The 26,560-nt window shown below is 35.7% G+C and overlaps 1 protein-coding gene across 8 annotated transcripts in view; it reads left to right on the top strand.

The window, feature by feature from the left end:
* The window catches only part of rps6ka3b (ribosomal protein S6 kinase, polypeptide 3b), a 43,870-nt gene that overhangs the window by 12,286 nt on the left and 5,024 nt on the right, over nucleotides 1–26,560 (top strand). For 2 of the 8 annotated variants that reach the window (XM_067378234.1, XM_067378233.1), the window contains 15 exons: nucleotides 12,771–12,887; nucleotides 13,988–14,069; nucleotides 16,036–16,116; nucleotides 16,199–16,278; nucleotides 16,411–16,517; nucleotides 17,926–17,963; nucleotides 20,208–20,350; nucleotides 20,702–20,772; nucleotides 22,424–22,512; nucleotides 23,080–23,144; nucleotides 23,242–23,344; nucleotides 23,539–23,660; nucleotides 23,801–23,926; nucleotides 24,884–24,973; nucleotides 25,475–25,633. In XM_067378234.1, coding sequence (XP_067234335.1) covers nucleotides 12,771–12,887; nucleotides 13,988–14,069; nucleotides 16,036–16,116; nucleotides 16,199–16,278; nucleotides 16,411–16,517; nucleotides 17,926–17,963; nucleotides 20,208–20,350; nucleotides 20,702–20,772; nucleotides 22,424–22,512; nucleotides 23,080–23,144; nucleotides 23,242–23,344; nucleotides 23,539–23,660; nucleotides 23,801–23,926; nucleotides 24,884–24,973; nucleotides 25,475–25,633 — 1,473 coding nt within the window. Of the gene's footprint in view, nucleotides 1–3,311; nucleotides 3,428–8,761; nucleotides 10,341–12,382; nucleotides 12,528–12,770; nucleotides 12,888–13,987; nucleotides 14,070–16,035; nucleotides 16,117–16,198; nucleotides 16,279–16,410; nucleotides 16,518–17,925; nucleotides 17,964–20,207; nucleotides 20,351–20,701; nucleotides 20,773–22,423; nucleotides 22,513–23,079; nucleotides 23,145–23,241; nucleotides 23,345–23,538; nucleotides 23,661–23,800; nucleotides 23,927–24,883; nucleotides 24,974–25,474; nucleotides 25,634–26,560 lie in introns of those variants that run through there. The other 6 variants (XM_067378232.1, XM_067378230.1, XM_067378229.1 and 3 more) reach the window with 6 other exon arrangements.

Below are 26,560 nucleotides of genomic sequence, written 5' to 3'. Positions count from 1 at the left end.
TGTTGAATCGGCATTGGAGCTCGTCTGTCCGTCGGGCCATCTGATCATTCTGATTGGCTGTTCAGTTACTGCCATCTGCTGTTTGGAAAGGCATTTCATCTCACGCAGGCGCAGAACTGACGTGCTACTTGGCCGTCGGCTGTTTAGCGTCAGTTTGGTGTGGCAGGGCAACTTTGGACACAGACGCTGCCGACGTGAGCCAACCCCGCAGTTTGCTTTCGTCGCCACTAGTTCGTTGGCGTCGGACACTGATGGAGAGGCTCATGAAGAAGTGACAACTTTTATAATTCAACTGGATGTTTTCTGAACGGTTAGTGGATACATTTATGAAGTTGTTGTGGAGTTGATTCAACTCATTGACTAGCATGTGCCGTCATGTTAATCTTTTGTGCAAATCCATTGTTGAATTGATCCTCGTTTGTGAAGCAGTCCCGCGTAAAATGACGGCATGGCAATTAATTTAAATTAATTTAAGAAAAAAAAAAAAAAAATATATATATATATATACAGAAATCTTACTGACCGCAAACATTTGTATAAACTAATATAATATAAAATATAATTTTTTTTTACCAACACATCTGAATCCATCATGTAAAAAGAAGTTATCTCAAATGATAATATTATATTAAATGTTTTTCATTATTTTATTGCAGTAATAGTTGGACAACTCCAAAGTAAAAAAAAAAAAAAAAGGCATATGGTGCAAACATCTTTTTAACTCTATCTAGATGACATTACATGGATGTAATCAAACAAATGTAAGATAGCTGGAACGTATTTCAACAGGGCAATGATGGCTCCATCAAGTGGTCCAAAACTCTCTCACATTGACTTTGATCCATTGGGTCATTCTTATCGTTAAGCCCTGGTCTGCACTGCCAAGATGAACACATGACAGAGGAATGTGAAAAAACAAGAAAAGTAAAGTGGCAGCCAGAGAGGAAATTGAAGGCAGAGAAAGAGAAGCAGTTTTACTAGAGATTGTGGAGGGAGGGGGGGGGGGGTTGTTTGAAATGTTATTGAGATCTAGAGAGAGGGATCCATTAATCTTGTCTCTGTTGGCTTTAACGCAAATGTCTCCTTCACCAGCACTCACTCTCCATCTCATATACATCAGTGGCCCAGTGCCACAACGACAATAATTGTGAATGACTCCAGTGAGTGTTTTGATAAGACAGACACGTCTGAGAAGCAGGAGAAAGAAATGCTGCTATTTTCTGCAGTGTGCAGTCTGTGCTGTGTCAGGATGAGTAAGTGCTGTCCATTGCGCCGTATGAAAGACACGGTATGTGGAAGTTCATTAGGCACGGCAAAGGCAAGGAAGGCTATAAAATGTGTGTACACTGTTCAAAAGAAATGTTACTTGAGCAGCAAATCAGCATATTAGAATGATTTCTGAAGGATTATGTGACACTAAATACTAGAGTAATGGCTGCAGAAAATTCAGCTGTGCCATCGCAGGAATAAATTTAAATAATTTTTATATATAAAACATATATAATGTGTCTGTATTAATTTATCAAATTAACATTTATTTAATCAGTAGTTAATTTATTATTACTTTGTATTTTTTTCATTTTATATTAATTTTTTAAAACTTTCTTACATAAAAAATTATTGGCCAATAAGAGGCTGGTAAATTTTTCTCAATTCAGCCACCATTGGCAGGTGTGGAAAAACACTTTGGACCCTGTTCTTGCATCATTTCATCCTTGGATCACTAAACCTGTGATTCTACGTCCAACTTTCATCAGAGTTAGGCTCTCTGTGCTGTTTATCATTCTATAACTCAGAGAAACAGTAGAGTTCATGTCGCATTTCCCTCTGAGACAAGAAGGAGACAGGGACGATGTTTTTCCACATCTGAAGGCGTGTTGGGAGGCAGTCTTGGCACGGTTCCACGCGTGAGAGGAGGATTTTACATCTGAGGTCAGGATCTAAGGGTGATGTAATGCCCTCGTCAGGGTGTCGAACTTCCTGAGAGCTTTCCAAGAACAGGGGGCCGGTGGGAGGGTTCCTGCTCTGTCATTCAGCACAGGAAGTCGGGTGAAGCAGATGAAAAAATAATACCCAACTTTGAACTTGATCCGGCACCACGTGACCTGGTTCAGCCCATAATGATCTGATGTAGCTTGAAACTCAGCTGGAAAAGATCTGATATTTAAGAACTTTCTTTCAATGTCTTTCTCATTTTAAATTCTCTTTGACATTTTTACAGCACATTTTTGTTTAAAAGGGCCCCACACATCAAAATTTAGTCCCAGACGCATGAATTTTAGCAACAGCCATGGTCCAAAGCATTATTTTACTGTGAAGGATGTGCTTCCAGACCCAGCAACAGGAAATGAGGCTCATATTTCAAAATCAAAATTAATATATTTAATTTAAATTTGCTTTTAAATTATTTAAAAATTGAAATTAAATAATGTTGCTTATTGTTCATTCATATTAATTCATAACACGTTAACAGTTTAATGTTCATTTTAAATGTGTATAATTTAAAAGTATTTTATTGTTTTCACTTGAAATGTTTAAAATGTATTAGTATACACTACTGTTCAAAATTTAACTGTTTTAAAATGTCATTTTTTTTCCCCTGTGATGGCAAAGCTGAATTTTCAGCAGTCTTCAGTGTCACATGATCTTTCAGAAATCATTCTAATAGGCTGAGATATGCTATTTAAAGGGATAGTTCACCCACCCATGACTACCATAGTAGGAAAAAAAATAGTATGTTAGTCAATGGGGGGGCTTACAAACATTCTTCCAAATATCTTCCTTTGTGTACAGTAGAACAAAGAAATTTATACAGGTTTGGAACAACTTGCGGGGGAGTAAATAATGACAACATTTTCATTTTTGGGTGAACTATCCCTTTAAGATCTCAAAACTTTCTCTTAATGTTTCACTCATTTTAAATGCTCTTTGACATTTTAACAGCATGTTTGTGTTTTTGGTGCTCCATACATAATTCTGTCCCAACATGAATTTTAGCGACTGCCATTATCTTACTGTGGAGGATGTGCGCCAGACCGAGCGACAGGAAACTGAGACTCTTTTTGCATATATAGAGTATATGAGAGTATAAACACTCATGTACAGCCCCACAGCATGTATGTTCAAGGCTGATATATTATTGATGCTCTCTTTGGACAGATGTGCCTCTTCCTGTGCAGGTGTTGCCTAGGAAACCAGGGCAGGACATGCTCTAATCTCGGTGCTGACCTGCAGCTGTAGGCCCTTCCTGGGCAGGCGTTTCCTTTTGCTTGTCTTTTGTATGCATGTATGATCGCACCACAGTCTGACTGCCTAAGTGACCGCTCCTGCCACGCTGGTTTAGCCGTCCACAGCGTGCAGTGACTGACATGCGGACAGGACCATGCTGAAAATGTTTCCCTTGCGGATCAGGCAGAGAAACACGCGGGTAGGAGCCCTTCGGTATTGTAAATATTAGCAAGTAAATATTATTGAAATATTAGCAAGATTAAAGTAAAAGTTGCGAATATTGCAGCATGGGCAGATATGCAACTCACATATGTTTTCTAAAGGTTAAGCAGGTCTGATATAAACCATTAGCTCATTTTTAAGGGAGAGACATTTCATAAATTTTTCTTATAGGTCGAGGGAAGAGGGCATAAAGGAGGAAACTGATGATGTACTAAGGATGTAGGGTGTAGATGGAACAATGTAGTGTAGTTTGAGTCTTTGTAGGGGATTCTTTGCTCATTGGTGCTCTGAGCAGGAAGAACCACATCAAAAGGGCTGAAACATTCATTTTTCAAAAGAATGCTTTTGGAGTCTATGGCATGAAATGGTTAGGAATCTCTCTCGGCTTTGCTCTGTTTTATCATTGGCAACACTTTCTCGTAATTCTATTTCGGTTTTTGTGTTGTTGTGCATGTGTTCTTTTGTTGCGTTTTTCTCTAATGAGCAAAGGCTTTGTGCCCTAGAGACTGAAAGTTCAGCATGGTCTGAACTTTGCAATTAGTGGACTTGGCTCCAGAAAAAGGCCCCGGAGAAGCAAAATTAATAGGGACATTGTCAATGACTTTATGCGGACCAGAACATGTGTGTTTGTGGTTGAGATGTGGTTTTGAGTGTTTGTATGTTGCACAGTGTGTATATGGTTTGGCTGAAACCTGTCAAGAAAACATCCAGCTCGTATTTAACCCTAAAATCTAAAGAAAATGTCATTTAATTAATATGTTTAATTTAAATGATACATTACATTTAATACTGTTTCTTATTGTTAATTCATATTAATTAATAATACATTAAAAGTTTATTTAAAGGGATAGTTCACCCAAAAATGAAAATTACCCCATAATTTACCCCCATAATTTACTCAATTTCAAGCCATCCTAGGTGTGTATGACTTTCTTCTTTCAGCCAAACACAATCAGAGTTATATTAATAAATATCCTGGCTCTTCTAAGTTTTATTATGGGAATGATTGGAGGATGAGATTTTGAAGCCTGAAAAAGTGCATCCATCAATCATAAAACGTACTCCATGCAGCTCCTGGGGGGTTAATAAAGGCCTTCTGAAGCTAATCGATATGTTTGTGTAAGACAAATATCCTTATTTAAAACTTTATAAAGTAAAAAAACAAGTTTCCAGCATGACAGCCATACACTGTCTACAAACACGTAGTACATCATGTCATTGTGTATTAAGTCGCAAAAGTTAACACTTTTTGGGCATAAGGCAAATGCGTATGGCTGTCTTGCCCTTTATACAGTTTTTAATAAGGATATTTGTCTTACACAAACGCATCAATTCCCTTCAGAAGGCCTTTATTAACCCCCTTCCCCCAAGGCTGCATAGAGTACGTTTTATGATCGATGGTTGCACTTTTTTTGGGCTTCAAAATCTCATCTTCCAAATCACTTCCATTATAAAGCTTGGAAGAGCCATGCATTTTTAAATATAACTCTGATTGTGTTTGGCTGAAAGAAGAAAGTCATATACACCAAGGATGGTTTGAAGGTGCCATCCTTTGGTGAACTATCCTTTAAATGTTAATTTAAAAATGTATATAATTCTGCATATAATTTAAAGTTGTATAAAAATGTATTACAGTTCAAAAGATTAAAATACAAATGCAAAAATACAGTAAAACAGTAATATTCTGAAATATTACAATTTAAAATAACTGTTTTCTATTTGAATATACTGTATATTAAAATGAAATGTATTCCTGTGATTGCAAAGCTGAATTTTTAGCAGCCTTATTGTTCAACCTTATTGTCTTACCTTTTTGCCTAATGAAAATAAAGGTTAATTTAGGAATGTTAAGATTTGAATTGTGACATTATTTCTATGATAAGCTTCATTTGCCTTATGGAAATTACTCTCTTTTGGTTTTGGAGTGAAATGTGACCCAGATGCGTTTTTGACATGTTTCATTCAAAACCTAGTTGACTGTTTGGTGTTGGTCTGTTCTTTCTGATATCTGTCAAAACCAGATGAATCAGACTGACATTTTGAATTCTCTGTCTTGTCTAGGAGGACAGAGCCTTCATTTTCTTTCTTTCTTTCTTTGTGTTTTTGTCCTTTTTATCTCTTTTATGTTTTCTTTGCTCTCCGGGCATTTCGAGTTCACGAGGAGCACAGAAATTGTCAGGAAGTTGAGATTGAATTTGACACAAAGCACAGAGGAAACATTTAAAAATATATATAACCCAGTGTGAACACAGTCGTTTTTATTGTGACTTGCGAACCACCCAGAGGAGCCTGGAAACCAGATAATCAGTTTTTTGTTTTTGACTTGTCATGGCTCCTTTCAAACCTCTAACCTTTGAAAACCGCAGAAACCCAGAATACATGCTCTTATTTTTGTGGGTCCTTAGCCTAGTTATCTTCAGACATCTTTTTGGATTAGTCATTCAGCTCATAAGTGTTTCTGTCAGTTGAAATATTACAGAAAGTTTAGTGCTGTGGGCCAAAGCTGGGAGTCGGACCACGTTGAGGACACTAGCTCACTTATAATTGATTAGCTCTATTGATCTTCCTGTCCCCCTCTCGGAAATGTATGAATAAATTATGTCTCCATCTCTCTCTTCCATTTGCTTCATGTAGAAATCTTTTTATCTCTTAAAAAATGCACACACTTCATTTTTCTTAAGAATATAGATTGATATTGGATATGTTATTGACGGAATTTGTTGATGTCACTTAAAGATAATACTTTTTCATAATTATGTTATATATATATATATATATATATATATATGTGTGTTAATATTTATCTATTTTAGAAACTTTTTTTATAGCCTTTTGCCATTTTTATTAAAAGTAGTGGAAGAACAAGAAATGAATGAAGGCAAAAGGAATCAGGAAATGTTGCAAGTTTTATTCAATTTTTTTTTTTCATTTAACATTAACATTATGCTGTCATGCTTTAATTTGTATGGTGTTTATATTTTATATCTTATATATTTGTCTACTCTGAGTTCCCACGATGCACCTGCCTCTGACATCTTTCAGTTTTAAGATGTTTTATCTCGTGATCAAATTATTCTAAAATGAAGCATTAAAATCTCACTTGTCATTCACTGCAACTGACCTTGAGATTCATCAGTACAATGAGAGAAACTGGATCCTCAAAGATCTCACAGCTGTTCTCTGAGGTCAGAAACCTACTCCGTTGAGTTGCATAACCAATTGCGCTCACTTACGCAAAACCCAAACCCAGAGCACAGTCCAAATCGGACAGAGTTTGCCACACTCTGCTTCTGTGTGTTGGCACCTGACTTATCATAATAGGAAACTCTCCTCGTACCATGATAATGTACTCTTTTCAGAGCTGTTGGATGAGCTTGTGTCATCTGAGTGGAAAATGATGAGTGTGGCATCCTGTTTATGGAGCATAGAGTTTGCCTTTCCAACTTCAAGGGCCTCAAAGCCTGGCCAGGCGAGCTGTTAATTGTGTTGCGCAAGCGGCTTTAGTGAAACTGACTCCCAGAATTCCATACGTGCAGCTGACAGGATCTACGAGCATGAAGGTGGAAAATGGAGGTCAAGTGAATTGTATGTTCCCCTTTGGAGATCCCCATAAGCTAGTATTGTTCCTCAGTTATGTCCTCTCCTATTGGTAATCAATGGTGTAAAAAGGAAATTGACTTTTTAAATCAGTCAGGCTGATTATTCAGACAATATCTGGTGAATTTTGTGTTGGTTTCAAAATATACCAAACTTGCCAATGGATAATACTCATTTTTAATTTTTGTTGAATGTATAATATATATATGTCTATTGATATCAACGTTGATTACTTTTGTAAAGCAGCTGTTTTTTTTTTTTGTTTTTTTTTGTGAAGTTTTTGTGTAGCTAATTGAAAGTTCACTATGTTCTGCACATCACAGTCTCTGTTTGAAGGGGACAGTTCTTGCGTTGCACCACTGTACTTTACAACAGGTGTTGTTAATCTCAGCTGTAGCCCAACATCCTGAAACAAGGCTGAGCGTGTGTGTATGTGTCTCTGTGTGACTGGTCAGCTGTGAGAGTGTGTGGGGATCTCCAGGACTCTGTACTGGAGGGATTGGAGGGTCTGCAGAGGGGAATCTCCCAGTTTGGCTTTAACACTCCCTCCTTCAGGACTGGGTTTCCCCCCTCTGTGAGTCAGTGATTGTCATCCAAGCTCTCACTCCTTACAGCTTTGTGCATATCTTGGCACACATGCTCACTCACTTGGACCGGGTTCCTCCAGACCAGAGGCAGAAGCAGGGCACTAGCGGTATGGCGGCCACTAAGCCCTGGACACTTGTTTTTGGTGAGGCAGTGATCCGCATGCTGCAATGTAGACTGAAGGCTCTACGAAGGCTGTTTCAGAGACAGCCTGAAAGATTCCCCAGCAGAACGGTGAGTACTGTACTATGGACAGTGATCAGGTTTCCGCTTGACTCCAAAGCTGACGTGTACCTCCGGAAGGCATGTATCAGACACTCAAAACAAACTTCATTATGTTATATTAAAGTAAATATAATTATTTTTTAAAAATGTTTTCATCTGAGTTTGTGTTTTTCAATTTGTAGGCATTTTATAAAATTAAAATGTTCTTTTTTTTTTCTTTTCTTTTTTTTTGTATTTCAAAAAAGACTAAATATAAATGAATGAATCTTATATAACTGTGTACAGTTTTTTTTTTTTTTTTTTTTTTTTCAACAGAGTAAAAATGCAAAAATTTATGCAAAAAAAAAAAAAAATGCAAAAAGCTTTTGCTTTTGAAAAGGTACCGTCTCAGTGACAGCTTTTGTACCTTTTTCTGAGAGTGTACCTATAGGGGCACAACAGCTTGTCTCTGGGGCAGTACCCTTAAAAGGACATCTTTGTATGTTTTTTACCCCTAAAAGGTCCATATTAGTACTTAGTAGTACCTTAAGGTAAGTATTGCTACTCTATGAACCTTTTAATGGTTAAAAAAAGGTACAAAGATGTCCTTTTAAGGGTTCTGTCCCAGTGATGAGCTGTTGTACCCCTAAAAGGTACAGTTCTTACACATTTTTATTCTGTGTGAAGGAACCAATTGACTTACCAATATTTGGTCTGTTGTGTGCCCTATTGTGTCATTTTACAAAAAGTTTGTATTTACATAGAATTACTATTTACATAAGAAGGTAAATAGTATTATGAAATGATGATTTTTTATAAATTCAGTAAATTGGGCCACATATTGCAAGGCTCATATCTGAGGATTTCTTCCTTTTTTTTTTTTTTTTTTTTTTACATTTTTACTTGTCCTCAAAATTTGGCTGCCAAAATAATATCATTACATCATGGCCAGTGACAGTTCCGATATCAGTGTTAAAAAGTAAAAAGCTAGTTTACCTGAATTCACCTTGTAGAATGCACTGCAAATCTAGTATGCTTTCAAGGCCTAGAATGTGTTTCAAAATTATGCTTTAACTACAGATTTTACATCCACTCCAAATCTAGTATGTTTTCAGATACAAAAACTTTAAATATAATGGTGCTTAATAAAGAGATTTGATTTTCTTTAGATCAATGAGATTAGTCTTTGTTTGTACTTCTATTCATACGCATGCGAATGCGTCAGACCGACAATGCAAGCTCATGCAAAAAAATTTGAATTTCGCTGCATTCCAAAGATCAAGTTTGGTGAACTCTGACCTGTGAATTCGCATAGCGTGAGAACGTGTGACCAGTAGAAGGTTGATGCGTTATGGCGTGATTTCTTGATTGAATTTGAAAGAACGCATTTTTTTACAGTAGAGTTGAGTAGATTGTATATTTTTACATTTCGAATGTTGTTATATGTTGAATTTATGTTTATAAAAAAGACGCCGCAGAGTTTTACATCATATCACAACATTTTGTGTGCTCAAAGTCTAGTGTGACCGCGGCTTAAGTCAGTGATTACATGGTACATGCACATCCTGTATTGTCACCATCTGTACTCTGAATCACAGTCTCTAAATTACCACCACAAGCACACAACACTTCCACCACAATCCACACACATACACACTGGACAACAGCTCTCAGACGCAACACACTCACACAAACACTCTAAAGAATGCTGGAGTCAGGTCTCAGGCCTTCAACCCTTTTTCGTATACCTTCGGTCTTTGTAGTACACATGCCTTTGATTTTAAATACCTCATTTTGTATTTCTACCAACTTTCATTTGGACTCTAAAGTGTTAGCGAGTCATTCTCATTCTGAAGTATCAGTTTCCATTCTTGGCGACATTGAGATGAGGTGTGAATTATGCTCAGCGAGAGCCGAGGAGAGAGGCGGGGAGGTGCTGCTGGTTGGATGCTTGTATGTGCTTAACATGGTGTGCAGGTGAACAGTAGATTCATCCTGCCTCCCTCCCTTTGCTTTTCCTTTCCACCATCGATTCGTTCAATGATTTTCTCTTTCATATATCAGGCAAACGGAACTTGCATTGATGCTTTGTAGAATTCTGGATGCTTCCAAGGAAGATTGCAAGTTCCTTCCCTCCTTTTCCCATGCTTTTCAGCAAGCCGAGGCGTCTAAGGTGGAGTGCAACCGGTTTAATTCTTTATCTGAGTACCTCAGCAGACCTTTTTTCAAGGGAATACATAGTTTAAATGCTAGAGACAAACTCTCCAGACTGGACTAAACTTAGGCGGCTACACCATCATACCATAGACTTGCCCACGGGGCTTCAGGAAGTGACAGAAAGGTTAGAAACACTGTCAGGGCTGGACAGAGATCCGGTTCCTCGTGGCAGGATGCTGGCTTCTCTGAGGGATCCCAGGCTGACACGATGCCAGACTGATTTGGGTTGGAACAGGATGGAGGATTCACTGGCCTCGCTTCCACATCGCTCTCCATGGGACTCTGAGGTATTTATGCAGCATTAACAGCTTTAGCGATAACACTGGAGCTGGGAGAAAGAGGGAATTTGGGGGTCTTCGTGGAGGTGGACTTTAGACAAGTCTTGAGCTTTAGGCAAGGGATTGTAGAAAATCTTAGGGTGTGTTCAGAATGGAATACAAACATGCTGCATACTGCTCAGACTTTTTCCAAAATAGTATTAAGAACAGAATGCAGTAAAATGCAACAATAAATGTTCATTTTGATGACATTTTGTGTGGAAATGTCTTGACTTTTGACAGTTCAATCAAATGACTCATTATGTAGATCAGGATTTGTCACTCTCCAAATTGAAGGTTGGGTGCATTGCTTTGTCAGTAAAACAAAACACACTTCTTGTGCAGAGTGTGTACTGCATATTTGTGAATGCTGTGTAGGTGTTTCCGGTATCTCATGGTGAATATTTGCATATCGTGCGAAATATAGATACATACTACAGCATTCTTAGTACAAATAATAGTGTATTATGGCATTCTGAACATCTTATTTTTAATTGGCTTTGAGACCTTTTTAATCTGGTATTAGTATTGCTTGCTAAAGCATTATCACCCTAACTTGGCAAACCCTTAACCTTAATTTATTAAACTTTGCTCATAGTTTTCTTTTTTTCTTGAATTATTGATAATTATTTTGAATTAAATATTTTCTTGGTAATATTTTAATATTGCATAATATCATTTATTTTCACTTTAGTACAGTGACACTGTAAATACCAGTTATTTAAATTAATTAATAAGAAAATGTTATAATATCACTCTTATTACGCTGTGTGCCTGTGTCTGAAATCGCATACCGTATTAGTAGGTGCTACATTTGAAAAAAAAAAAAATATATATAAATATAAGTATGCTCTATATAGTATGAATATAGGTAGTATGAATGAAATTCTGTCATGTGACCTACCAGCGTCAGTTGCGTCGCTTCACTTCTATTCATAAATCCTCTCCTGTGGCCTCATGGGATAGTAAACTGTCCATCGAATCGAGTGCACACTTCAGAATCTCGGTGGAAGTAGTAGGTCATCCAGGTACTTTTAGCATACTGTTTTTTGAATACTATGCATTCGGACATACTTCTATTTTGGTGTACTGTTTTTCGCATACTACATAGTAGGGAAGTATTCGATTTCGGGCACAGCGTTACTATTTTCATCTAAAAGTATAAATGTGTTTTTTTTTTACCTTTTTTACGTTTTAAAGTTTTAGTAATTTGTGTAAACGTGTTGTCATGTGTTATATTTCTATGTAAATTTAATTTTTATTGCAGTTTAAGTCATTTTAGTACATCAACTTAAACTTATTTCAGTTAGTTGAGAAGGCAGCATTTCTAATTCTTGGTTGTTTAAGTTCAGTTTAGGTTTTTCCCTCTAAAATGTATTTATTATTTATTTTATTTCAGCTGTATTTAAAATACCAAAATCATTTTTAGTAGTTTTAGTTTTAATTAACAATAGCAACCCTGGTTCTAAGCTACCAGACTTAAAATTATTGTCTGTGGTGGACAATATAGGCTTACTGTATGATATCTAGTGACCAGAATATCATAGAGACTTATGGGTGGGCTCTAGCAACCATTTAGCATACCTTAGCAACCACATAGCCCCACCCATAGTCTTAAGCTACTACTGTATCTGAATGCATCATAGTGGAGGTTTTGTTATTGTTTGGGTCTCAGTATATTGAGTCTGTGCCCATAAACTTTCATCACTTTTATGAAAGATACTGTGCTGGTACGCCAACGTAGGATGACATCATCTCACCATGTGGAGATGGAAAGCTGATGGATTAGAGGGGGAGACAAAGAGAAATGGATGGAAAGAGAGAGAGAGAGTGGGAGGAAGAGAGTGAGGAAAGAAGAGCTTGAACGTTGTGTCTTTTAGTCACCCTTCTCCACGCCCACCGGTACTGTGATGAAGCAGGAGGATTGGGGGCGGTGTCATGGCAACCGTGTGGGAAGCTGTCCATCACACAAGCTTTTTACTGAGTGTGGACTTGTTCTCTCTGTGCATCAGAAGCCCAGCAGCAGGCGCACGTCGCAGGGGGATTGCCGGGGCTCAAGCCCTCCTCCCTCAAGCATGGAGCAGGGTGCCGAGCCCCAGGTCGGGCCCGGGAACACGTGGGACACCATGGGGCACTGCTGTGATGTGCGTGGCGTGGGTGAGAGTGATGCGTTTGCGACGCAAACTCGATTATTCCATCTGTGTATTCATTTCATGCTGCATGTCTAGGTTTATTATTGGGTTCGGGTAAATTCAGCAGAAGTGTTTTCTGTCCAACTTTTTTCCGGTTTATTTGTCTGAATTTTTATTTGTACCATCTCTGGCGCTTTGGCATTGTCGAAGTTTTCATGTTTCTCGCTGACGTAATTCTCTCTCTGATTTGTTGTCATCTTCTCTCTAGGAAGAAGTGTCTGTTAAAGAGATCAGCATCACACATCATGTCAAAGAGGGCTCGGAGAAGGCCGACCCACAGCAGTTTGAGCTCCGCAAGGTGCTTGGACAGGGCTCTTTTGGAAAGGTACGTCACATCAAATTGGGCTGTGAAGTATGAATGATTTTATATAAATTATATAGGTTGGTAGAAATATATAAACTGCTGGACCTTCTGTTGTACCATTTATACCAAGAGTCTTCAAACTTTTTGGTCCATGGAAAGCAGGGACCAGTGTTATTGTTAACTAAAATGATTATAAATCCTCTTCGGTAAATGAAATAAAGCTGACATTAAATTTAATTTAATTTAATTAAAATAGTAAAATAAAATAAAATATTAATGTAAATGTTTGATGAAAAACAAACTTAAAAAAACATAAATGGAAATTAGAAATGTTGTCTTGGCAACTAACTGAAATAAGTAAAATTACTAGAACTGAAATAAAAAATATATTAAAGCTATATAGAAATATAAAAAAGAAAAAATTAAAGCACATAAATTACTAAAACTTAACTTTAAAAACAAAGAATATAAAAATAAAAGCTAATTATTGTACATAAATAATATTAAAATAACTGACAGGGACCTCCTTGTTACATGTCAGATCAAATTGATTGTTATAATTTAAGCCTGGTCTAAATTAATAAATGCGACTAATTAATATTAAACTTTTGTTTAAGGCATACTTTAAGTTTTTCACAAAAAAATATGAATGAATAATTTTACCTTTTGGTTTGCGTCCATCAAGTTCCAGAAAATACCACAAAAAAATTATCAGATTTATCGATTTAAAGTAATTAATTCATTATATTAAATGACTATTTTGTGTACATATTGTTTGTTTGAGTAATTTAAAAAAACAAACAAACAAACAAACATACAGTGATATAAGATTTTGGTCATAACGCCCACCTATACGAGTATATTTTTTGTGTTTTGTGTGTGTGAGTGTGTGTGTGCTTTGAGAAATAATCAGCACAGATAAAAGCCTGAGCCATGCGCAGATAAAAAAACATTCATTCACATTTTAAGGACAATCTCAGTAAAAATTACACATGGAACTAGTCACGGTCTGTACAGCACAGAACTAATTGTGTTTTCACAGAACTGATGAGTAAAATAGAACCTGTTTTAAACCGTTTTGCTGTTGTTTTAATGAACCCTTGATTTTGGTTGTGTTGCAGGTGTTTTTGGTGAAGAAGACTACAGGCCCAGATGCAGGACAGCTGTACGCAATGAAAGTGCTGAAAAAAGCCACATTAAAAGGTATTAAGTCAACCAATATGGTTTTTCAGTGGTCAATGCTGACATCTAGAATGTTGTTCTCTCGCTGACATACCTGATAATTTTGGAGTTAATTACGTAAAATGCGAGTTATCATCGTACGAAAAACAGATAGCACGAGCTTTTGTGTCAGGTTGTTATGTAGTAATGCTAAATATAATGCTAGAATTGTGTGTGTTTACGATCTGCTGGGACCAGATGTGAGATCCAACAATCAGAGAGGTTCCCGTTTTTTTTTTCGATTGGATAAAATGAATGGAGACCATCTTGCATTTTCCTGTGGGTGCTCGGCTATTTACATGGGTGATCTGGGCCTGTGCTGTAGTGGCCAAAAGTGATGTCCAGCCTATGAAAATTGACATCTTCACTTTTGTTCAAATATTATTAAAAATGTGTTAAAGATTTTGTAAGCATATTGCGTAGTTGCTTGGAGTCAAATTGCCTTTTTTTGAGATAACGCAATGAAACACACTGAATTGTGTGAACATAACACATGCAAAAACAAGAGTGAACCAAAATATTAATAACTGATTATGCTGTAGTCAGTGTATGCTTTTTCCTGTGAGCTTTTTGTTTTTCTATGCAAATTTTTTCATAGTAAAATAAAACCTGTAGCTGTAGTTTGCCTTTTTTTTTGCCAAATAATTTTGTCAGATAAATATCTTAAAGGGTTAGTTCACTCAAAAATGAAAGTGATGTAATCTATTACTCACCCTCATGTCGTTCCACACCCGTAAGACCTTACGGGTGTGGAACGACACCCGTAAGACCTTTGTTCATCAAAGATATTTTATACACAAATTAAGATATTTTTGATGAAATCCGATGGCTCAGTGAGGCCTCAATTGAGAGCAATGCCATTGTAAATCTCAAGATCCATAAAGCTACTAAAAACATATTTACAACAGTTCATGTGAGTACAGTGGTTCTACCTTAATATAAAGCGACGAGAATACTTTTTGTGCACCAAAAAAACAAAATAACGACTTTTCAACTATATATCTTGATGGGCGATTTCAAAACACTGCTTCGGAGCTTTACGAACCGGATCAGCGGTTCGGAGCACCAAAGTCACGTGATTTCAGCAGTTTAACCGTTCGATAGGATATCCGAATCACTGAAGGTGAATAATAACTGAGTGAACTAACTCTTTAACCAAATTTAGTGTTTTGTTCTTCCCTCATTTTTTAAACAATAAATAATATTTTCCTCATATTTTGATTGTTTAATCAAACTTGACACATATGTAGCTGGACATCAATGTATAATTCTGTTACACTTTGACTTCTGTAAGTTCTGTTATTGAATCCAATGCTCTCTGAATAGTCACTTATCGACATGGGTCATATATCAACTATAAATAGTATGAAGTAGAAGCTGGCAAATGCGACTCTTTGAAACAAAGGCAATAAAACAAGGCGGAAGGCTTTTAACTTCAGTTGGCTTTAATCCTGTTCTGAAAGTGAGAATTAATTGATTTTTTTCCTCGACAGGAAGTTTTACAGTTGTGCAAGCCAAGATATTAAAGGCAGTTCGAAAGTCTCATTAACTTAAGAGACTCTAGATCACTCAGAAAAGTTCCTAAGCATTTACTCTCATTTTCTCACAATAACCAGTTTAAGTTCTGTTTATTCCAGTGTTTTGGTTGGTTAATTCCCAGTTGTAGTTGTTTATGAATGTAAATCCAAGGTTCAACTACAAAAAACAGCCTCTCCAGATGATAAACACATGCACATCTACATCCACATGAGTAAAATGACTCTCCTCCCCTTACAGCTCTCAGCTTTGCTTGTCTCTCTTGCACTGCATTTTTCTCCTTCCTTTATTTAATTAGTCATCCGGTGCCATCTGCGTAATTCTGCTGTGCCAGTTTTCTGGGCGGGGGGAGAAAATGTTAGTAAACTCAATAGAAGTAAACAAAAGTGTCATTATTTATGCATGTTTTCAGTACGAGATCGGGTCAGGACTAAGATGGAGAGAGACATCCTGGTGGAGGTTAATCATCCCTTTATTGTTAAACTACACTATGGTAAGTGCAGGTCATCAGCCAATCAATGGTAACCATGAACCTGTTACCTCTTTCTCACACTCTTCTTGTTTACTTCCTGCAGCATTCCAGACTGAAGGAAAGCTCTATCTGATTCTGGACTTTTTAAGAGGAGGCGATCTCTTTACTCGACTGTCAAAAGAGGTAAATAGTGAATGGTTTCCTTAAGCTTAGTCTTGGTCACATAACCAAGTCACTTATTCTCACCGCATCTGCCAACTTGGATAGGACGAGAATGTCTGATTGACATGTAAAGCATGTGTTCTCTTTCCTCAGGTGATGTTCACGGAGGAGGATGTGAAGTTTTATCTGGCCGAATTGGCTTTGGCTCTGGATCATCTGCATGGATTGGGCATCATCTACAGAGATCTGAAACCAGAGAAGTACTGAATGTTCTTAAATAAACAAAGATTAGAGTAGGATAGAGTAGATTAATTCAATCAAATGACTGAAAATTGTCATGATTTATTATTTAATTTGAAATTTTTTAAAACAAAGAAACTAAGCTTTTAAAAATGCATAAAATATGGAAATGAATGGAAAATGAAGTCATTGTTTAATCACTGTTTAGACTTTTATTGTGTTTTTATAGTGCTTTTTGTCTGTTTAAAAAACAAGGGGAAGTATGGAAAGAAAGTTGTGGAACTTAAAAAAAAAACTTTTATCCAGCAAGGATGCTTTAAGTTACGGAAGAGGATTAGGGCCAAGCAATAATAAAAAAATAAAACCATCTCGAGATTAAAGTTGTTAAATTTAAAATGTTGAGATAAAGTCATTAAATTATGAGAAAAAAGTCGTTAAATTATGAGAAAAATTGAGAAAAAAGTCGAGATAAAATGTTGAGAATAAACTCATTAAATTATGAGAAAAAAGTCGTTAAATTACGAGAACAAATTTGTTAAATTATGAGAAAAATTTCGAGAAAAAAGTCGAGATAAAATGTTGAGAATAAACTCGTTAAATTATGAGAATAAAGTCATTAAATTACGAGAAAAAAGTCGTAATTTAACGAATTTTTCCTCGAAATTTAACGACTTTCATTTCGAGATGGATTTATTTTTTTATTATTGCTTGGCCCTAATCCTCTTCCGTATTAAGTTGATCAAATGTAACCGTAAAGACAAAAATGTTACAAAAGTTTTCTTCTTCAAATAAAAGCTGCTCTTTTGAACTTTTATTCATCATAGAATACTGAAAAAATGTATTGGGGTTTCCACAAAAAAAAAATATTAAGCAGCACAACTGTTTATGAGCATATTAGAATGATTTCTGAAGAATCATGTGACACTGAAGACTGGAGTAATGATGCTGAAATTCAGGTTTACATTTTGAAATATATAAAAATAGAAAAAAATGTTTAATAATATTTCACAATATTACTATTTTTACTCTATTTTTGTTCAAATAAATGAAGCCTTGGTGAGCTCAAGAGATTTTTTTTCTTCTTTTTTTTCAAATCCCCGAATATTTGAACAGTAGTGTATATTATTTCTTTCCATACTTCCCTTTGTACTTTAGTTTTCATTGTTTGTCAATCAACACACCTTCACTTGTTCTCCTTTTTTTAATCTTTCCTCATTACTGTCTTTGAGGTTATCCATAAATCACTTTTATGTCTGGAGAGAATAGGGCTATAAAAATCATGGTTGTAGTCTTGTAGCCATGACACATAGAGATATGTCCTTATGGCTCAGGGTGGGAATGGCGATAGAAAGTAAGGGGATCCTTTGTGTGGGCGTGATCATGCTCTGGTAAATGGCTTTTTAATGCTCTGAATCTATGTAATTTCAGCATTCTCCTGGATGAGGACGGCCACATAAAGCTGACAGGTAGGTAATTTCAGATTGCTGGAATGGCTGCATCAGCATGGTGCCACCTTGAGAGTTTAGGGCTTTGTATTGATACCGTTTGTCTGCAGCCTCATGGGAGGACAGACAGACACTTTAACCTTCATTCTGTAGAGGTTTATGACCATCTAAACCACAATATATGAGAACATGAACTGCACAGAACTAATATGTGGAAAATTAGTTTTTGTAGAACGATTGTGGGAAACTGAGATTGGGCCCAGTGCTATTTTAGTATGATTTATATACTAAAATAGCATTTCTAAATGTTTAGAATTACTTCTTTAATATTTCTATTTAGCTATAATTTAGTTTTAGTCATATTAATACTTAGACCTATTTTAATTTCAGGTAGTTGTTAAAGGTATAGTTCACTCAAAATGAAAATCATCCTATGATTTATTCACCCTCAAGCCATCCTAGGTGTATATGACTTTCTTCTTTCAGCCAAACACAATCAGAGTTATATTAAAAAATATCCTGGCTCTTCCCAGCTTTATAATTGGAGTGAATAGTAACTGAGATTTTGAAGCCCAGAAAAGCATATCCATTCACCATAAAAGTAATCCATACGGCTCCAGGGGGTTAATAAAGGCCTTCTGAAGCGAAGCCATGCATTTTTGTAAGAAAAATATCCATATTTATAACGTTACAGACTATAATCACTAGCTTCCAGTAACATCCGTCCGTGCGTTCACAAGAGTTGAGTTCTGGCGTATGACGTTGGATGTAAGAGTAGCGTACGCTTAGTTGAGAGCACACACCTCTCGCGGTTTAAACAAATAGGGCTGAGCAACAAACTTAAGCTCCTCCTGACCTTTCTCTTTAAAAGTCCTCTAATTCATGAACAGGGTTTTGTTTTGCTCTATCTTCTGCGTTCATCAATACGTCATGCGTTGAGTCTAAGTACACTCTGAATATTAAAATATGGATATTTTTCTCACAAAAACACATTGCTTTGCCTTTATTAAAGGAAAAGACATACACGGAGTTTCAAACTCCATTGTTTCCTCCTTCTTATGTAAATCTCATTTGTTTATAAGACCTCCAAAGAACGTAACAGTCGGGGTGTACGCCCCCAATATTTGCATAAGGCAGCCCATGATCAAGCCATTAGACAAGGGCAGAACGTCTGGATGTGCACAGCTGAATCATCAGACTAGGTAAGCAAGCAATAACAATAGCGAAAAATGGCAGATGGAGCAATAATAACTGACATGATCCATGATAACATGATATTTTTAGTGATATTTGTAAATTGTCTTTCTAAATGTTTCGTTAGCATGTTGCTAATGTACTGTTAAATGTGGTTAAAGTTACCATCGTTTCTTACTGTATTCACGGAGACAAGAGAGCCGTCGCTAATTTAATGTTAAACATTTGCAGTCTGCATAATTCATAAACACAACTTCATCCTTTATAAATCTCTCCAACAGTGTAGCATTAGCCGTTAGCCACGGAGCACAGCCTCAAACTCATTCAGAATCAATGTAAACATCAAAATAAATACTGTACTTATGCGATTAGACATGCTGCATGACGAACACTTTGTAAAGATCCATTTTGAGGGTTATATTAGCTGTGTAAACTTTTTTTTATGTTGTTTAAGGCAAGCACGAGTTCTTGGGGCGTGGAGCACCTGATTTAAAGGGCCACACACCCTGAATCGGCTCATTTCTAATGATGCCCCAAAATAGGCAGTTAAAAAAAATGAATTAAAAAAAATCTATGGGGTATTTTGAGCTGAAACTTCACAGACACATTCAGGGGACACCTTAGACTTATATTATATCTTTTAAAGAGAAGTTCTAGGGCACCTTTAACCCCCTGGAGCCGTATGGATTACTTTTATGGTGGATGGATGCACTTTTTTGGGCTTCAAAATCTCAGTTACTATTCACTCCCATTATAAAGCTTGAAAGAGCCAGGATATTTTTTAATATAACTCCAATTGTGTTTGGCTGAAAGAAGAAAGTGATATACACCTAGGATGGCTTGAGGGTGAATAAATTATGGGATCATTTTCATTTTTGGGTGAACTAACCCTTTAAGGCAGCATTTCTAATTTTTGTTTGTTTTTCATTTTTAGGTTTAATTTTTTTATCTAATATTTATATTTTATTTTATTTCAGCTTCATTTCAATGAATAAACTGATTTTAATAGTTTTAGTTAACATTAAAATAACGACACTGCCATACTGAAAGTGTGTTTGTGTGTGTCTTCAGATTTTGGACTCAGTAAGGAGTCGATCGATCATGAAAATAAAGCATATTCTTTCTGCGGGACGGTAGAGTATATGGCTCCCGAGGTGGTGAACCGAAGAGGACACACTTATAGCGCTGACTGGTGGTCTTACGGTGTACTCATGGTGAGGGAGTGCCACTCCCTGTTTTTATTTTTGTCTATTGAGCATTTTATATACATTCCCGTTAAGGGTGATAAGGGGAGTTATTTTGTTTCCTCATTAAAAGTTTTATTTTATATCATTAATTTTTTTAATTTTATTTTAAATTATTTTATTATTTTAAAATGCATTTAAAATATAATTATTAAATAACAATTATTATAAAATGATAAATTAAATCTTGAACACTTGAACACTGGGTTGGAACAATGTGGAATAGTGTTTCAGCATCTCCAACCATCAGTCAGTGTGACATCAGCCAGTTCATCATAAACAGAAAATCACTGAGAAACAACTTTTGTTCTCCATCCCCAGTTTGAAATGCTGACAGGAACGCTGCCTTTCCAAGGCAAGGACCGCAAGGAAACCATGACTATGATTCTAAAGTGAGTGTGACGGCCTCATCCTTCCGCCTTCTCGGTGGAGCACTATAATCTAAACACAGTCATCCAGTCTGAGTGGGAAAAGCCAGCGGAATTGGTCTGAAAAACATCTGGATGCTAAGTGCTGTAGTGATGAGGATAAGCCTTTAGTTTAGCTGACAGTGCTGTTTAGCCTAAAGACTAACCACTTAACCATCAGTAAACATGAAACCGCACAAAACACACGTCACGTCATAAAGCGGCCTGCTGAGGGGTGAATAACGCTCAGGCGTGCCACACTAGTGCTGCTGTGGTGGATGATTATAATCAAAGGTCTGCACACAGTTTGACGACTTTGATAAACTGTGTAGTAATGTGGTTTTAGTGGGATGACTACAGAGTGAAGGCGAGATGAGGGTTTGTCAATTACAGTGTTCATTTGAGGCTTCTGCAGAGGACTGATAAGAACCGACAATTGCCACTGATATGAATACACAAAGTGTCAGCTGTGGAGGTGACATCAGTGCACATGACAGTGTCTGACTTTGTCTTTGTCCTCCTTTGTGTTATCTGACCTCTAGGCTTGTGTAGACAGATTTTTTACCATAATTTGACTTTATCACCACAAGGTCTGACACACGTTGCTACATATAGAGTGCCCCAGGGATGACGCGTTTTTGTAGGCCAACCCGGAAGTTAGCGGCGCATGGGTTCCCTCGGTTGAAAGCCCATTTTTCCCATAGACTTTTGGAAAATCGCAGAAAATAAGCTCTGTGTTTAACAAAGGGTTATGACACTTACACGTTTTGTCTATCAAGATAATCTTTACAAGTGAACACAACATTTATAGATTTTGAAGCCTAAATAAAGTCGTCAGATATAGAAAAGCTACCAGTAGGCTATAAACGGACTACAGCACACAATGGTCACGGATCAACTTCGTCACCACCAAGCGTCCTCAAACTTTATTTAGAAAACAACTTTATTTAAAAACATGCTCGCTGATTATGATCTGTGCGCTGTGTATGAATACTTATCCACTTTTTCATGAGAAATGCTGTCCAAATGTCCTGTTTTTAATGATGACGTCTAAAGTCCCTGCCATAGGAAATAGTCCCTTTTAGCAATTTGTTAGCAACCGCCGATTTTAAGACACAGTAAAAGTTTTAAAAATCACAAGTGGGTTATAACTGGTGTGTTTTATGTCATAGATCAAAACGTGAAAGTATTTAGAGGCTTTGTTAACCACAGACCTTATTTCAGGCGATTTAGCAAAAACCCATTCAAAAAACCCATAGACTTGACGGTGTTGGAACTGGAAACCCTAAAATGCTAACTCGCTTCCGTGTTTTGCCTACAAAAATGCGTCATCCCTGAGGCACTCTATTCTGGTCAAAATACTGCTCACTTAGATAGGATTAGATAAATTAACTGTACATTTTACTAGTCATGCTAGGGTAGGCAAATTGGAAGTGAAAAACTATGTAGAAAAACACTTAATTGATTGACAGAACGTTAGAATGAGAATGTTTCAATCTGATTACCATACTAACCAGCACTTACCATAGTGTAGCTTAATAATAAAGGGATGATCAATGTCCATCAGGATGACCTTTCATTACGCATCAAATTGTATGCAAACCTCTAGTTTGACTTTTGACCTCTACCTTTGTAGGGCGAAGCTGGGAATGCCTCAGTTTCTGAGTTCAGAAGCTCAGAGTCTCCTCAGGAGCCTATTCAAACGAAACCCTTCCAATAGATTAGGTAAGCTTACTCTTATACACTACTGTGCAAAAGTTTGTGGTCAGTGTTTTTTTTTTTTTTCAGCAATACTGCATTAATTTGATAAAATGTGACAGTAAAGACATTTATAATGTCAGTAGATTTCCATTTCAAATAAGTGCTGTTTTTTTTTGTTTTTGTTTTTGGGACTTGTGTAAAAATGTATCATGTTTTCCACAAAAGTATTTAGCAGCACAGCTGTTTTCAACATTGGTGATAAAACGAAATGTTTCTTGAGCACCAAATCAGCATATTAGAATGATTTCTGAAGGATCATGTGACAATGAAGTAATGATGCTGAAAATTCAGCTTTGCCATCACAGGAATAAATTACATTTAAAAAAAAAATTTTTTTAAATTATAATAATATTTCAAAATATTACTGTATTTTTGATCAAATAAATGCAGACTTGGTGGGCAAAAGTGAACTTTCAAGTTTCAAAAACTTAAGAAACTTTTGAACAATAGTGTATTAGACTGACTAGATGTTCATTTCTGTCTATTCAGTTATGCATATTTTATTTTAAACTTGACTGTGCTTATCTGCAGGTGCTGGTGCAGATGGAGTTGAAGAGATAAAGAGACACCCGTTTTATGCTACCATTGACTGGAATGTGAGTTTTTACAGGAACATGTATTTACAATGAAGAAGTGCCACTCTTATCAATGCATGGTGGTTTTAAAGTTTTTTTCATGCTTTGTTTGTCTAAGAAATTATTTAGAAGAGAAATTTACCCACCCTTCAAACCAGCCTCTGGGAGACCAGACGACACATTCTACTTTGACCCAGAATTTACAGCAAAAACTCCCAAAGGTACATCAGCTTTATAACCGAATGCGTCTAACACTAGATCAGGTAGACTGTGTTTGCTGTCAGTCTTTAATCCCCTCTCAGACAAATACACAAAAACCTATTTAATTAAATGCTGCTAGACCTTTTGAAATCTGTCGGATTATTTGATGGTGTATTTAATGACTAGATCAAAACCGCTGTGTGTTTTCGTGTAGACTCACCAGGTGTACCCCCTAGTGCCAATGCCAATCAACTCTTCAGAGGTTTTAGTTTTGTGGCCATCAGCTCAGAAGAAGAGTCTCAACCCCTGCAGAACAGTATGAGCTCTATAGTTCAGGTATACACTCTTATGGGTAACACATTTTCCTCTAAATCAGGCCTTTTTCCTCATAGTATATGCTGTGATGACTGTGTTTAAGGCCTAGTTATGAGTCATATTTTATGTCAGCATTACTTCTGGTTGTTTTCTCTCTGTAGCAGCTCCATAGAAACGTGTCTCAGTTTAATGACACATATGAGGTGAAGGAGGATATCGGAGTTGGCTCGTATTCCATCTGCAGACGCTGCATACAGAAAAGCACAGGCATGGAGTATGCCGTGAAGGTGAGGAGAGAGACAGGCAGTAAATCTCACATAGACCACTCAGAAAACCTTGGCAAATTGATAGCAACATTAATTATAATTATAATTATAATTATAATTAAAAATAATAATTTATATATATAATTTTTTTTTATCGGTACTGGTCAATATTGGAAAATTAATTGTGCATGTTGGTTTTACATATGTTTATATTTAGATTAAAAATAAAATGCTAAACTAAAACCAGTCGTTTTAATTGTCAATTTAGGAATCACACATTATAAATGTACAGAATGAAAAAGGGATATTCGATTTTGAGATTTGCTAAATATGACAGTTTAACAGTGTTTTTAAATATAAAAATATTTTTAAAAATACATATAAAAAAAATTAAACTTTAAATAAGCATTTAAGAAGTTATTTTTAATATTTAAAACACATAATTTAATAACACTGTTTTGATATATAATATTCATCACAGTATAACAATGTTATTAAATTTGTAATGTTTTCAAATATAAAAATATTTTTAAAAATACATATAAAAAAAATTAAACTTTAAATAAGAATTTAAGAAGTTATTTTTAATATTTAAAAACACTTATAATTTAATAACACTGTTTTGATATATAATATAAATCAAAACTCAAAATGAATATCCATTTTTGTACTGTACATTATGATGCCTCATAACTCACTTGTAGCAATTAAAACAATTAGGTTTTATTGTTTTATTATTTAGACATTAAAAAAAGCATTTAGACATTAATTATTTAGTCTTGAATTTTTATATTAAATAATAATAATTTAAATAATTATTTGCTTATTGGACAGAATTTTAATTTCAGCACATTCATACTAAAACCACTTTTTAAAAGCATTTCTAGCCTTTTCTAAAACAATTTTATACTGCCTGGCCCTTTTTATATTGTTTTTCTTGGACATTGTGATTTATGTCTCTATATATTTTATGTTTAGATAATCAATAAAGCTAAACGGGATCCAACGGATGAGGTGGAAATTCTGTTACGCTATGGACAACATCCAAATATAATCACCTTGAAAGACGTGAGTGTTTAAAAACAAGGATGCAATCTTTTTTATTTCCATCTATAATAATGAAAGACTATAGTCTGCGGGGGCAGACTCTGAGCTTTTTCTTATTGGCTGAATACAATTATATTAAGGTAATGTCTTGTTCTTTTCAAAGAGCATTGATGTGTTTACCTGAAACCGATTCTGCTCTGACATTTCCGGAATGAGGGAATAGTGTAATGAGTTCCTGCTCTTACCGTCTCTCCTGCAAATTACTCAGAGCAGGTTATCCATTATCGTTTCAGTATGTTTCCATACATTAGAAATGCATCTGCTTCAAGTGTTCCTTGATTGGTTTTGAACACAAAATTTATTTTGTTGCACATATAAACATCCTTAATCATATTGTTTTACATTGCAGAACTTATTGCAATAGCATTTAATGAAAACTGAAGGTAGTAATAAAATAGAAGAGATGGTGAATTTAAACTGATTATCCATGATAAACTAATATTACTATGTCACTGTTTGCAGGTGTACGATGATGGTCGCTCAGTGTATCTGGTGACAGAACTGCTAAAGGGAGGGGAGTTGCTGGATAAGATCCTCAGACAGAAGTTCTTCTCAGAGCGGGAGGCCAGCGCTGTGCTGTACACCATCACAAAGACTGTGGAGTACCTGCACACTCAAGGGGTATGTAACGATAGTAAAGAACAAACTAAAATGTGTGCCACAATTCAATATGTTTAGGGATGGAATGAAACTGAAGTGCGTCAAGATTGTGATCTTGGAAAACAAATGATGCTTTGTGAGACCGCTGTGCTCCTGGTGTCTTACCACATACTGGTTTATAATGGCTCTAATGCAGAGATACTCAACTTCAGAAGCCAAGAGGGGCACATTCAAAACCACAATAGATGCAAAAGCCTGTAATATTACAGTACACTGCCGTTAGAAAGTCTGGGGTCTGTAGGATTTTTAAAATATTTTGAAAGAAATCTCTAACGCTCACCAATACTGCATTTATTCGATCAAAAATAGTGAAAACAGTAATACTGTGAAATATTACTACAATTTAATATAATTGTTTTCTATTGTAATACTTTTTAAAACTATAATTTATTCCTCTGTGAATTTTCAGTATCATTACTCCAGTCTTCGATGTGGCATGATCCTTCAGAAATCATTCTAATATGCTGATTTGCTGCTCAAGAAACATTTCTAATTATTATCAGTGTTGAAAACAGTAATTTTGTGGAAATAAGGATTCTTTGATTAATAGAAAGTTTAAATAAACAACCTTTATTCAAAATAGAATATAGAAATTAATAGAAAATAGAATAGTTTGTAATATTCTAAATGTTTTTACAGTCACTTTTGATAAATTTAATGTGTCCTTGCTGAATAAAAGTATGTTCTGTAAAATAAAATAATAATAATAATGCTAATAATAATTATTAATATAATACTTTATTATATATTGTATTATAATATATTATTATTATTATTATTATTATTATTATTATTAAATACCCATTTTTAAATTATTTTACAGTACAATAGTATGTATTATTGCAATAAAAATATATTTATTAATTAAATAAAATACAAATATTTGTA

Source organism: Chanodichthys erythropterus, chromosome 23, assembly GCF_024489055.1.
Source record: "Chanodichthys erythropterus isolate Z2021 chromosome 23, ASM2448905v1, whole genome shotgun sequence".
Classification (NCBI taxonomy): domain Eukaryota; kingdom Metazoa; phylum Chordata; class Actinopteri; order Cypriniformes; family Xenocyprididae; genus Chanodichthys; species Chanodichthys erythropterus.
Note: the sequence above shows the minus strand (reverse complement) of the source record. Positions and strands in the feature narration are given on the sequence as shown.